At 35.1% G+C, this 15,530-nt stretch overlaps 1 protein-coding gene across 1 annotated transcript in view; it reads right to left on the bottom strand.

Moving 5' to 3' along the window:
• Window positions 1-15,530, bottom strand: part of LOC106079962 (glutamate receptor ionotropic, kainate 2-like) — a 312,000-nt gene that overhangs the window by 89,150 nt on the left and 207,320 nt on the right. Inside the window, exons 3-4 of the mRNA XM_056032977.1 lie at window positions 5,622-5,783; window positions 568-831 (exon numbers count right to left, since the gene is read on the bottom strand). Coding sequence (XP_055888952.1) covers window positions 568-831; window positions 5,622-5,783 — 426 coding nt within the window. The remainder of the gene's footprint in view (window positions 1-567; window positions 832-5,621; window positions 5,784-15,530) is intronic.

The following is a 15,530-nucleotide window of genomic DNA, read 5'->3' as shown; positions in this document are numbered from 1 at the left end:
AGAGCTTTCATTTAATAAAAATAATAGGACGAATTTTAACCAAAACAGGAAGTTCCAATACTTAATTTTTGTAATAGTTACAGGCATATAAATAAAGATCCAAATCTATCTCGATCTCTTTAAAAAAATCAAAAGCGATATTTTGCTAGTCGATCTTAAATATAGAAGGCAAATCTGAATGTTTATCTGCTTTTTAGTTTGAAAACTACCTTCTATCGTAGATGGCTCGTAAAGTTAATTTGACCGTGATTTTGCACTTGATATAGTATGAATTAAATGCAAAGGCGAATTTATTTTCTAACAAAAAATCAAAATTTTCACTATTATCCTTATCCCAGAATAGGCCTCGCGCAATCCGTTTCGCATAGGGCACCGCAATCTGTAGGGCCGGCCCTGCATACTAGATAACAACATAATGCTAGATAACAACCAAAAACACACAAGGTGTTCATCGATCTTAAACATCTTAAAACATCCTACAACTATGTTTAAATTTATATCGACACACTTTGGACAGTACCTAATTTTCTTTTTAATAATAATGATAACACATATGTTTACACAGACCCTGAGTGTTTCCGTAGATGACCAACAGCTCTGTCCAGCCGTAGTGGACAATCAGATCCGTGATGGCCTTTCCCATCTGCTGCGATCCTGGGTACAGGTTGATGGTCAGCGCGTGGGGCTGGGACGGGAAGTACGCCCCGGCGTCGCTCCTCATTTGCATATGAGGTATCTGCAGGGTGGCGCACAGGGAGTTAACGTAGCTGGACAACTGCTCCGCCCGTGGTCCAAAGATGGCGATAGTGTTCTGTTCCACTTGAGTGCACACTGCGGGTAAAATAAAGATCACACACAAAAATTACTTTCACTTTCGACATTGTTTGGCGACACACACAATTAGTTTCGAACTTTACTGGCCACTTGTGTTCAATAGTTTGCACCTTAATGAAGAAACTTAATATTCAGATTTGTCTGTCTTATACAATAAATATTCGTAGAGAAGCAGATTACATAATAGTACTTTACATATCAATAAAACATAATGTAATCTAATCAAAACTGGAAGTTAGTCTCTTTAAATTAAATGTATAGCTATACGAGTTTGTTTGTATTCTAGTACATCTAAATACATGTGTACTACATAGTTGAGTTTTGAGTTTTTACGAAGTTACTACCTTTTTTTTTTGTCTGTTCTCTTTTTCTTTCATATATGCATCCTTTTTCTTTATCCTATCTTTCTCTCTCTCTCTCTCTCTCTCTCTCTCTCTCTCTCATTATATATATATTAATATAATATATATATATATATATATATGAATTTAGCAAGTGGAGGGTATTCGCAGAAATTTTGAGGAAGGTCCTAGCCTCTTTAAACTTCCATATAAAAAGCACTTCAAAATATTTCTATTTATTGCTGAACTGTTTTCACAAACAGGAGAAGTGACGAAGGCGAGTAACTGGCGCCTTAACCAGTAAACTTCGGGCAGGAGGGGCTCGTTAACAAAGGCTGTCTACCCACCTAGGAGAAGGAAAACTCTGAATTCAAACCTCTGCTGCCTTGCAGCTAAACCCAATCATGGGAAAGGCTTTGGTAGTCAACCCTGATAAAAAAATCAGGAGCCGGCGACCCTTAAGCAGTTTGCACCATTCAGAGCTACACCACACCCTGGCAGAGCCTGCCACGCCGCTGATGTCAAAATGTATTAACTGCGTGGAGAGATGGGAGTGTTGTATTGGTAAATTCGTTCCATGTAAGGCCCAGACATTCATCTAATTTCCATGAAATGATCCACAATCGCGGACTCCATACTCTAAACGAATTCATTTTTTTTTAACAAAGAATTATAGAACTTGTAAACTTAATCATTTCTCGTATTTCCTTATATTTAATATGCATACTTTGATTCAAATGTATTATTTTTAAATATGAAGGTCCGTATAAAGGTAAGGTTCTAGGCAGCCGCAAAGCCTTGCATCCGGCCCTGCTGTCTATTTGTCTATCTCTGGCTCTGTGTCATTCTTTCAAAAAGTGAATGAAAAAAAGAGTGGGCCCATCGAGGGTGCAATTAAAAAAAAGAAAGCATGAAACAGAAAGACAGACAGAAAAGAAGAAGTAAGGAATGGAGGAAATAAAACCTCCTCACACATGTACATAAATGTCATTGATCCATGTTACCGACCAGACCATCCTATAATAAAATTATCTCCCCATGTTATCCTAGTCATTGTTTAAGAACACAGTAAAGGGCGATCATTCTCTGCATACACTTTCTCAAATTGTCACAGCTGACTACATTATCACCCTTTCTTTCCTTATGTAAAATTTTTGGTTTCTTCCTCTTGTAAGCAGCCTTTCTCCACTGGATAAAACTACCAGAAAGCTTTTAGAATCTTTCTTTTAGAGAAATTTCTAATTTGCCGCCTGAATTGCCGTTAGTTTGCATTGTTCAAAATTGTAATTCCTTTGAACCAGTGCTGTCAAACCTTGGTTTATCTCGGAATCATACAAAAGTCTGACACGCTTGTTACGAGCGAAATCACTGCAATAAATCGTTAAGTAGATTGGAACCAGCCTCTGCGGTCAGTGACATTTAGGTAGAAGGTTCGAGCAGTCGAGTAGCACCACATCAAGAGATGGACCAGTGGTCAGTAGTTTCTTTTGTCATCGAAGATGCGTAGAGAAATACGAACAAGAAAAACATGATACAAATATTTTTTTTCAAAAAGACATAATCTCCTTCATACATCGTTTTTTTAAAAATAATATTATAAAATGAAGAAGATATATACATTCACTTAACCAGGATTCTTTCTCTTGGGAAGGGGTGGGTAACGTGGGTGATGTAAAAAAGTTCTATTGTTCTTTAATCTAACATTCATTAGCTAAGAGAAACACGATCTCTATAAATGGTATAAAGTAGGTCTTGTCTTTTTAAAATATTTTTTATTCATTTTTAAGAATTCTCCAGCTGTTTCTTTCGGAAATTTTGATTGCTAGATGTTTTCTATTCCATTTAGGGCAAACTAGCTCCTGAGTTCGTCTTTACTAATCATAATGATGAATAAATTAACTAATGTTTTTAAGAATATGATCTTCTGGAAGGAAAGGTAATAAGATTGATAAACTAACACCAGAAAATGGTCAACACGTCCAATGGAAGCCAATAGTTAATACTTTTGATGGTTGAGTTCCAGTAGCGGAGGGGAATGATACACGTCGTTAAAAGCAGGACTGAAAATGTAATTAGTCGTGTAATCAGTTTTTGATTTGGAAGATAAAATTTGTTCAAATCTCCAATAACGTTGTTCACATCTAAAAAAAAAAACATGCTGAAATCTCCAATAAAAATGTTGAAATCTTCAATGTACTTGCTCAGATCTCTACCTAAACAAGAACATAACACCTGTTGATTTGAATGTCCAACAGAATGTAGGGCCTCTTTACAAAGGCATAAAGAACTATTACAAGAAACAAGGTAAAGGATCACATCTAGGTCAGACATTAACTGATGATACTGGAGCAAATCTTACATATTAAGCTTTAACAAATCAACATGTAGAAATAACAGAACAGTTTCCTTATTATCACATGGTCAGTTAACTTGTCGTTGAGGTGTCCGCCAAGAATTTTTTTTTTTAACATTAAATTTTATGTAGGCCATATCAGCTGTAGTGTGATCTGAACATTCTCTGATTCTCTTAAGTACTAAACATTCTCTGATTCTCTCAAGTACTAAACATTCTCTGATTCTCTTAAGTACTAAACATTCTCTGATTCTCTCAATTAGTTCATACAAATATTATTAAATTATTATTTTTAAACTTGGAATGAAACTTAAACACACTGTGTTATTCTAACTTGTCTTATTTGATGTGACCAGCTTGGCGAAGTAAAATAGCGGACGTCCGCTTATCTCTTTAATTTAACCTGTCCTACTTGTCACTGAAATCGTGTCCCGCGAGCATGATCAATCCATTTGTGTGGTCTCAATGTGGTCTAAATGTGGTAGCCCAATGTTTGCCTTGGTCTCAGAAAAAGCTGACACTCCAGTATCACCAAGTCCAACCACTCTCGGCACATTAAACAGAGTTATTTACGACACTTGCATATAAAAACAAGGTCTCGACATTTGCCACTTGTCCAGCGTTAACGGCCATCAGTATTTGTTTTTCATTTGTTACTATAGATATTGTTTAAAAACTGAATGTGTTTTTAAAAGATTTAGAGACAGTTTTCGTTCCATTACTGTTGACTGTCAGCTTTAAATAGTTCATTTAGGAAAGACATTTTGGGGTCTGTGTCTTGAATGTACCGGGGACAGCAATAGTTGTTAACGACTGAAGTCTAGTTTTGGCTAAAGTAGACATTCTATAATATAATTAAATATTTTTTTTTAAGATAAAAAAATAAATCAATAAAAAAAAGAAAATGTAAAATTATTTAGTAATTTATTATGCATAGCTTATTTTATCTTATCTTATCTTATATAATACAGACGTTACTTCAAAAAAGAAGATGATTACGTCCTACGCGTCATGCATTTAGTCATGCATATTAACCAATGACTTAAATTCTGCCAAGTCACTAGTTTTCCTGGCTAGCTCAGGCAACCCATTCCATGCTCTAATAGCACTAGGGAAGAAGGAGTATTTGTACAAATTTGTCCTAGCATATGGGACGAGGAATGTGCCTTTATCTTTGTGTCTTTGTAGGAAACTGTCGGAATTGAGTTTATTATAAAAGCTGTACTTAATGTTCTTTATACTTCTACGTGACATTGAAACGATATTTTTGTTATAAGTAAATATATAATGTATATTGATATTTGATACTGCTGTAACAGAATTAGCGGAGAGATAGTTCTATTTTCTGTGCGATCAACCCACACACGTAAAACAAGCTATTTCCCGTGCTACAGTCAACTGTGTCAATGGACAGAGGGATAGTACTACTATGACCATTACACGCAAAAAGCACCCGTGATTGGTCGTAAGATCGAAAGCCTTCAGGAGAAACAGAGAGATTGTGTAAGGCAGTTCAGTTCAGACAAAGAGGAGACAGGAACTGTGAGTCTACCAAGGAGTCAGTCCGAGGTGGAGTGAGTCCTCGAGTGAAACGCATCGAGATAGAGAGACAGAACGCAGTACGGTGATGTACAATGTAACATTTGTAGTAGTTTATTGTGTTTCCAATTGTGTCGTATTGGCCGTTATTTATGTATTCATTCATTAAAGTACCGCATTCTTTTGTCAATCTTGTTATCAAGTTCTTCAGTAAGTTGTATTGTGTCAAGCAGTGTTTGCAGAAGGCCCGATTAGGAGAGAGAATCATAACAATATCAACTGGATTGGATTACACAAATGTTATATATTCCAAACACTGTGCCATTCTTTGACAGAACATCACATACATGATACATCAAAGACTTTTGGGGGTTGAGAAGAAATATTAAACTTATTTATTCGGTGATACCTTTGATGTTTAGCAGTCCGTGCATGCCTTTGTTTCAAAGAACTCTTTACCTTTCATGCAGTCTGTGCATGCCTGGCTTTTATTTAAAGAACTGCTCACCTTTCTTGGCAGTCATTGTATGCCTTTTATTTAAGGAACTGCTTACCTTTTTTGGATGATCCAAAGGCGTCTCCAGGAGACAAAGTCTGTATGTCGTAGATAAGCTTGGTATTGGCCAAGAGTTGTCGGTCGTGATTGATTCTGTACACAGCGTATTTTAAAGCGTTTTCTATACTGGAATGTTCGTCACCGGCTCCGAATAGACCTCCTAGAAATAAACCAAATAGTTTGCTATTAAATGTCATGTATCAGTCTAATGTTTATATGCAAGTTGTGGAGAGTGTGTGCATGGGCTGATGTAAAGCAAGTCGAATCTGGTTAATTGATAGGCCATGGTTTTGTTCCCAATAGCTAGACTAGCTAGCTGATTAAGCGGTGTTAACTGTATACATGTATGTGGATTGAATAGAAACAATTCAAGGACTGTGATGGGGAAGGAGGGAATAAATTTAAGAAAGAGAAAAGGAGAAAGAGAAAAGGAGAAAGAGAAAAGGAGAAAGAGAAAAGGAGAAAGAGAAATGTAGAAAGAGACAATGAGAAAGATACAAGGAAAAAGAGAAAAGGAGAAAGAGAAAAGGAGAAAGAAAAAAGGAGAAAGAGAAAAGAAGAAAGATACAAGGAGAAAGAGAAAAGGAGAAAGGGAAAAGGAGAAAGGGAAAAGGAGAAAGAGAAAAGGAGAAAGAGAAAAGGAGAAAGAGAAAAGGAGAAAGAGAAATGTAGAAAGAGACAATGAGAAAGATACAAGGAAAAAGAGAAAAGGAGAAAGAGAAAAGGAGAAAGAGAAAAGGAGAAAGAAAAAAGAAGAAAGATACAAGGAGAAAGAGAAAAGGAGAAAGAGAAAAGGAGAAAGAGAAAAAGAGAAAGAGAAAAGGAGAAAGAAAATAGGAGAAAGATACAAGGAGAAAGAGACAAGAAGAAAGAGAAAAGAAGAAAAAGAAAAGGAGAAAGAGAAAAGGAGAAAGAGAAAAGGAGAAAGAGACAAGGAGAAAGAGAAAATGAGAAAGGAGAATAGGAGAAAGAGACACGGAGAAAGAGAATAGGAGAAAGAGACAAGGAGAAAAGGATAAAGAGAATAGGAGAAAGATACAAGGAGAAAGAGAAAAGGAGAAAGTGACAAGGAGAAAGAGAAAGGAGAGAGAGAAAAGGAGAAAGAGAAAAGGAGAAAAAGAAATGTAGAAAGAGACAAGGAGAAATTGAAATGTAGAAAGAGACAAGGAGAAAGAGAAATGTAGAAAGAGACAAGGAGAAAGAGACAAGGAGAGAGAGACAAGGAGAAAGAGAAAAAGAGAAAGAGAAAAGGAGAAAGAGAAAAAGAGAAACAGAAAAGGAGAAAGAGAAATGTAGAAAGAGGCAAGGAGAAAGAGAAAAGGAGAAAGAGAAAAGGAGAAAGAGAACAGGAGAAAGAGAAAAGGAGAAAGAGAAAAGGAGAAAGAGAAATGTAGAAAGAGACAAGGAGAAAGAGAAAAGGAGAAAGAGAAAAGGAGAAAGAGAAAAAGAGAAAGAGAAAAGGAGAAAGAGAAAAAAAGAAAGAGACAAGGAGAAAGGGAAAAGGAGAAAGATACAAGGGGAAAGAGAAAAGGAGAAAGAGAAAAGGAGAAAGAGAATAGGAGAAAGATAATAGGAGAAAGAGGCAAGGAGAAAGAGAAAATGAGAAAGGAGAATAGAAGAAAGAGAAAGGGGAAAGAGAAAAGGAGAAAGAGAAAAGGAGAAAGAGAAAAGGAGAAAGAGAAAAGGAGAAAGAGAAAAGGAGAAGGAGAAAAGGAGAAAGAGAAATGTAGAAAGAGACAAGGATAAAAAGAAAAGGAGAAAGAGAAAAGGAGAAAGAGAAAAGGAGAAAGAGAAAAGGAGAAAGAGAAAAGGAGAAAGAGACAAGGAGAAAGGGAAAAGGAGAAAGATACAAGGGGAAAGAGAAAAGGAGAAAGAGAAAAGGAGAAAGAGAATAGGAGAAAGATAATAGGAGAAAGAGACAAGGAGAAAGAGAAAATGAGAAAAAAGAATAGGAGAAAGAGACACGGAGAAAGAGAATAGGAGAAAGAGAAAAGGAGTAAGAGAATAGGAGAAAGATACAAGGAGAAAGAGACAAGGAGAAATAGAAATGTAGAAAGAGACAAGAAGAAAGGGAAATGTAGAAAGAGACAAGGAGAAAGAGAAAAGGATAAAGAGACAAGGAGAAAGAGAAAAAGAGAAAGAGAAAAGGAGAAAGAGAAATGTAGAAAGAGACAATTAGAAAAAGAAAAGGAGAAAGAGAAAAGGAGAAAGAGAAAAAGAGAAAGAGAAAAGGAGAAAAAGAAAAGGAGAAAGAGAAAGGGGAAAGAGAAAAGGAGAAAGTCACAGAAAAAAAATTGGTTAAGTAACGTATATCTACAAGTATTAGAAAACAATTAACCCAAATGACACGTCGAGATTTACTGATTTTTTCGAGTATTTTAGTATATATACTTATATCAAACCAAATATTTACTCAAATCAATATCAGACTCAGTTGCAAGATTTCGGCATTAAGAACGTAGAAAAAGAGAGACTACATGGTCAATAGATCGATCATACCCCTTATCCCTACCCCTATAGGTCAAGTAAAGAGATTATATAGCTACATTACGATACAGTGGTCTTGGGGTCATTTCTATAGGGCCGCGAGTGATGGTCAGATAAAGACATACGAAATGATGATTAACTAATCTAGGAAATACTTGTGGTCTACACCATTTATACATCAGGTCATCGACGGAGAGTACCACATAGTGAATACTTCTTTATGGTGCTGGTGATATTGCCCTGATCCCTGGCTCCATCACTACCCTCATCACTTTCACAAATGTTGCCTTCTTGTAACTAGGTTTCCAAGACAAGAATCTGTTGTTATGCCGGCGTTGTGTGGTTGTTGTTGACGGCCGTTGACTTATAGCACCTATCGCTGGTAGACAACTCCACTTTGTAGGCGTATTATAGTTTAACTTATAAGACTTGAAAAAAAAAACTTGAATAACTTCCTTGTGAACAAAACTAAATACAACTTTTATTATAATGTAGACAGTCAACTAGAGATGAGATAAAATAAACTGATATTTAAACACATCTAACGCAAAGTAAAAACACGTCATTACACTCTGGCATCATGGAGTCGTAGGACAGTGCCGCTTTTCTTGCATCATTCTACAGGACTACCATTTATATTAATGCTCTCTCTCTCTCTCTCTCTCTCTCTCTGTATATATACCACTAACAATAAATTCTCCCTTTCAATATCATATAAAGAACACACACATACACAAGCACTCCATGAAAGTGGTTTTCATGGTGAAGTGATTCTAGAGTTTGATCTTGTGACACTAACACTCTAGCTTGTTGTGGATCAGTTGTTTGAATACATCACAGAACACGGTAGGCTACTAATTGAAGAATATTGAATAATTGAATTGCTCAAACGTAATTCATAAACTAATTAGAAAGAATTCTTATAATGTAAGAACATAAAATTAATAAATGAAATAAATAAATCCACAGTGAAATGACGCAGTGACCTTTCCGTTTTGGAGACTTGACTATTTGAAACTTTACATCTAAGAGAAGATCACTGAAATGTGAACACTCCTAGAGAGGACGGACATTGTAGTTCTTGTTTTTAATTAGCTCTACGGATGTACTGTATCCATAGTGAAATACAATAGACATTAACGGTGTACATTGAACCTACTAACCACTCTTGTTTAATAGGGTACATTTATTACAGGCGATCCCCTGTTGGCTTTTAAACACCTCAGTTTACCTGGAGTTTGCAATAAACAATCACTTTACGACAAGCGACGGTTTAGATGTATAATTTGAGATCATTAATGACTTCTCAAGACATTATTACGACTTTTGGCCTACGGTATTCTAAGCTCAAGACGGTAGGAGCCAGACATTGTCAACCGAAAACAAATTAAAAGCGAATGATCGTAAAATTGATTTCGTCGACATCAAAAAGTAAAGTTGGCAGGCAGGAGACATAAAACACTCGTAGCGAGCTAGTGTCAATGTCCAGGTCTGTAATGAGCTCTGCCAAAATAAACATTAGCATCAATTAGTCAGTTATTTAATGGCTGCCATTTTGGGCGGGAACAGAGCAGACACTGACATGGAAATGTTTTCTTTTTTCTTCTCACTTCCTCTCCGCCTTCCCGGCCTACCTCACGGTAGTCTCACCACCCCACCCCCCCAGCCTCGTCTAAAAGAAATAGATGCGCGCTACACTATAAAGTTTTATTATTTGTACATTTATTTTCTGTTTTGAATGGAATACTTTTTAAGAATGTATTTTTTCACCTCGGTTTAATAACAAGACTGTAAGTGACTACTCAAGTCTCTGAATCTCTTTGCAGATACAAATATTGTATTTATACTAAATATATGACAGCATTTAGAAAATTGACTTATTTATCCTAATCAAAATCATCCATTTAACAATTAACTAACTGTTGTAAAAACTAATGCTAGAGTGAAAGTGAAACCAGCAGCTACAACAAAACATTTCCTGTGGCTGTCAGTAAACAAAACATTTCCTGTGGCTGTCAGTAAACAAAACATTGCGCTATTATATCCTTTTAATACATGAACTATGAAAGGAATGTCCTAGAAGGTTTAAATTTGCCACAAAGACGCATTTTGACTAAAATAAACTAAAAATTCTATTTTTAGTCCACTAAGTTACCAAAAGGGGGTGTGGGGGTGATAACAACCATTACTATGGACGCTGTGCTCAAGAGTTGTCAAAGCGGATCACGTGATGGGTCCCAGGAAATATACAAAGAACGGTTCAAAAGAAGCGACACATAGAATTAATACAGCATTTGGCCATATGACAAGGTCCCCAAGGCTCGCTAAGACTTTCGTTCAAGGAACAGTAGAAAGAAAAAGAAGAAGAGAATGAGAAAAAGAAGAGACAGACAGAGAAAAAGAAGAGACAGACAGAGAAAAAGAAGAGACAGACAGAGAAAAAGAAGAGACAGACAGAGAAAGCTAGATGGGAAGACAACATACAAGAATGAACAGGCAAAAGACAGAAAGTAATGGAGAAAGGCGGTCAACAGATCTTGCGAAGTGCCCCAACGCTCATTATACTATTGGATATGTAAAGATGAAGGAACGCTATACACAGAATAGTTTTTGTGTACATTAGACGAGGTATAAGACCCACAGAGGAACAAGTTAATCACTCAAATTAAGGCTTGACCAAGATTGTCCACTCTGTCCACACTGCGAGTAAGAGCTCCCATCTTTACCATAGATCTAGATCTGTAAATTATTTTTCATTTGTTTGGAAAGTTTTCAATGAACGCAAATTACCTTTTTTAACAAAAGAAAACAAAACGTTAGATCTACTTAATAAGATTTTTTATAACTCAACTGCCCGATGATTATTCACCAAATGACCTTATGCATCCAGGTCAAGAACTGAAGATAAATCTAAAAATATCCACATTCAGACACGCGCTAATAAAAATAAATCCTCCCATTGATCACATGCTAGAACAACTTTTTTTTTCTCCCCCGCGTTTGCAATCAGGAAATGTATTTCTATGTATTTGTCTATTGTGTAGTCCAGGCCAGTGATTGAACCAATGTCTCAGAACTTGTATAAGCTTTATTCATCCTGTTAACAAGCCTAACAATAGGGATATATCAAACAATAGCATGTCAGAAACATCAAAAGTACATATTACAAATATTGAACTATATTGTATCAAACATCAAATAACTTGATATAACCAAAAACAATAACATATTACTAACATCAAACTTATTCACATAACAAAATCTCACGTGTTTAGACATAACAATACTGAATCGTAACTTAATTCTTAAAAGTCTTCAGTAAATCAAATTGGTGAAGTGAATTGAAGTAATTGTTATAAAAAAAAAACCTTCACTGTGAAATTCTTTACATCATAGATAAGCATTAGCTTTAACTGTTTGTATTCAAAGAATGTACTCTCATTACTACGGTCACTGGGATAGAAGAAATTAAAAAACCTTTTCTCGCAAGCAGGTCATGCAAGGACATGAAAGATGGTTTCAGAAACATTCTTAACCTCTTTTTTTTCTACCACTAATTCTAATAGAAATGTTTCATTTTCAATACGATAGTGGCGATTTTATGTCGGTTTTGTTGTCAATAAACAGGGCTTGATCTTAGATGTCCAGCAAAAGAATTGATATTTTGTAATCTATTTTCTTTCATTAGTGGAAACCTTCATACCGAGAGTAGATGACGTCAGGTCTTAGGCTCCAGCAGACGACCAAGTTCAGGTGACAACTTGAACAACGGAAACTGTTTTTAAAACTCTTTCCTGTCGTTTTAAACTCAACTAACATCAATGTTTTCATAAATGAGCGTCACAAAGTTTATATCACCTCACTCTGCCTGTACAGGTATTTGTTCTACACCCATTCTCGTATCAAGTTTAAAATTTTGCACAATTATTCGATGGCATAGATGAAATATGAATAAAAAAAAAAGGGAAACAATTATTCAATAAATTACTTTGTTTGATACCAACAAGGGGAATTAATCATTCGGTATTGACAGATACGGCTAAATATGTAGGGTTTCATCTCCTTAGATAATTGACCACTTTATTTCGTCCACATCCATTCTTGGATCAAGTTGAAATTTAAATAAATACATTACAAAAATACTCAATTAATTAAGTTATTATTGGTAATTGATAATTATTTTTTTATATTGAATACGTGAAATAACCTTAATGTTATTGAGAGATATAGTTGTAATTGCAGAGTTCTTTCCCTTAGAAAAACTTCGTTTTATAAATAAAAATTGTTAATATTTTGCTTGTTTTCATATTACACATATTTAAGGTTAATCTAGATGCTCTAAAAATGAGAAAATATTGATTGCAGGATTACAAGTTGCTTTTCCAGATCTAGTTTTGTGAAATATATTTCTAGTTTGTGAAAATATTTCCTTGATAAGTCGATCGTAACTGTTACGAGGGGAGATTATTCATGTTTCTTTTTTGTTGTTTTTTTTACAATAAACTTATGAACTGACGTTTATTCTCTGGCACTGCCAGGGTCGCGATTCGTTGCCATCTTAATGGTGTCCTTTAGAAATGTTCAAATGCTGTCGCATGTCTGCAGCAGTACTGCCCAACAGGTAACAAGAATATTGCTACGCATATCAAGGGCCATGTTTGAGACTACAGTGCCTGTGCAGTCCATTGTCCACCTCCAAGTCGGTAGTCGACATTTGCATGTTTTCTTTATTCGGGTTCTGCATTAAATGGATCATAAAGTCATAGACCACAGGTTTTCACACTAAGTTATCTTCCCATGGTTTAAACCATGGCTTTTTTTTTTGTGACGGTAGGCACCGGTACGGCGTACCGGCACCGTTTGAAAAAAAATAAAACTTTTCTTGTATTTTAACGTATATTATTAATTTTTAGTAATTAAAAGTTAGGCAATCAACTACTGAGTACCGACACCTAATCATTGAGTATGGGATTCTATTTTTTATTAACCATCTCCTATGTTGTTCTAATTAGCAGTAATGCCTATTAACATTGATTAATACGACTGTGTTGTACAATTACTATTATTATTATATCATTACTACTACTTGACGTGTTCTATATTTCTGCTGCTTCTTTCTATTTACGGAATGATTTTGACATTTTATACAAGGGAAACAAAAACAATAACACACAAAAATCTGCTCTGTGATTGAAAGCCATGATAACAGAAGGGAAAGAACTCTTTATTTTATGCCCTGAATGATAAACTTGCGTGTATTTGTGTGATTGAGTGTGAGTGCATGTGTGTTAGTGAGAGTGTGAGTGTCTGTGTGTGTGTGAAAGGAGAACGTGGGGTCAAGGAAGATTCTACCAGCAGGCACTGCGCAAATAGAACAATAGGTAGTCTACCGGAACAGACAACATTTAGGGAATTCAGGACACATCTGCTACGGAGAGCGGCTCTATTTCCTGTCTGGTAGTGCGGCACACATTGGCCACATGCTCTGGAATGTTCTGTAGTTGTGTGCGGACAAGTGCAATGAAGGTGATATTTTGTTCAAGGATCAATGTCATTGTGTAATTTAGTGTCACATTGTAATATAGCTATCAAATCTACCCATATTCAAATTCAATATTCAAACAATATAAAATAGATGAATAAACAGTTTGAAAAACTAACAGTTTTTATAGTTTTTATTTATTTTCACAACTCTGTCTGTCTGTCTCGTCAAAAGATTTTACAAGTTATTTCTCCCACAGGATGGCTGCCTGGTCGTGCGGTTTGCGCGCTGGACTGTCGTTCGGACTTATCGATAGTCCCGGGTTCAAACTCTGCTCGCTCCCATCCCCTGTCGTCCTGCGGGAGGTTTGGACTAGGAAGTAATTATCTTCAACTCTGAAGGAACATCCGAAACATGTAAAACATTTTACAAACATTTTTACTCATTCTCACATCAAGTTAAAACTTCACACAATTATTCATTGGCGTAGATATGAATTATTCATTGGCATAGATAAAAGACATGAATCATTTTAAAAATACAAACAAATTAAACAATTAATTACTAGCAATTAGTTATTTTGTTTGATACCAACAAGGAAAACTAATTATTCAGTATTCACAGATATGGCTAAATATGTTGGGTTGTTGTGGACGGTCGTTGACTTGTAGCACCAGTTTGCTGATAGACAACAAGCCCGCTGTAGGAGTACCGGTATTAGATCTTGACATGTAAAACTTGAAATGACTTGAGGACAGCTTAACCCCCCCTATGGTTTAAAAGTATTGATTTTTTTTTTATAACTGAATTTTATATAGCATTCATTTCTGAACAAGTTGGTGTATACAACATGTCCAAATTCAAAGTGGAAGTATTTTTAATATTTTTTACTATATTTTGTATACTAACTTAGTTTTTACCACAGAGGTTGTCGTTTTTTTGCTGTTTTCTCCTATTAACCATTTTCATATTGCTTTGTTCATGAATATTGTTTATGAATATTTTGCCTTGAAATTTGGCGCAAATAATGTTGTATATACAAGTATGAAAGTGAAGCAGAATAATTACAAAAGGTTGAAAACTTTTAGAGTAATTAATTTTCTTCTATGCCTAACCCCCTATAAAAACTAGAAAAAATGGGTCACAACCATGTTTAGAGCTGTAACTTTTTTTGTATTCAATGAATATAGTTAATTCTGCTTCACACTCTTCTACTAGTATTGAATAATCAACAGCTGAAGTTTTATTGAACTAGCTTTAGTAGTTTTCAAGAAATCTTGACATGAAAATTAACTAGTTTTTCATCATTTTAGCTAACAAAAATATTTTTTTTATTATTAAAACATGTAATTTTTATTTGAGGGTTTAAGCTGTCCTTGAATAAATTCTTTTTGTTAACAAAACTTCAGATACAAAATAAATTCAAAGTACTAAACTTTACTAATAATATAAAATGGTAATGTTTTAACAAAATCTAACTCACTACAATAACATATGTTTGCAATCCGGCTTTCAGAAGTCGTCTCCTTTTTTAAGACCGCTGACAACAATACCGTTAATTTTGCATAATTGAAAACCAATCGCTAACCTCTTCCCACCATCACCATAGAAACACAAACACACACTCCATAATAAGGGTTTGGTCCCCTTAGATAATGTAACTCTTTTTGTTTCTCCCACGTCAAGATAAAACTATCAACAATTATGTAATGTTTCTAAAAACACACGAATCAATTAAAAACTAATTATTCAATAGATTATTGGTAAATAAATATTTTTCTTTGATATCGAATAAGAGAAATGACTTCTAAATTATGTATAAATATAGTTGTAAGTGCGAGTTCTTCCCATTAGATAAGATTTGTTTTTTTTTTTAAAGAATGTTTTATATTTTGCTTCTTTCTGTCTAACAATTAAGTCTCATTTTCAATACACATC

Source organism: Biomphalaria glabrata, chromosome 6, assembly GCF_947242115.1.
Source record: "Biomphalaria glabrata chromosome 6, xgBioGlab47.1, whole genome shotgun sequence".
NCBI lineage: Eukaryota > Metazoa > Mollusca > Gastropoda > Planorbidae > Biomphalaria > Biomphalaria glabrata.
This window is presented reverse-complemented; position numbering and strand designations above follow the sequence as displayed.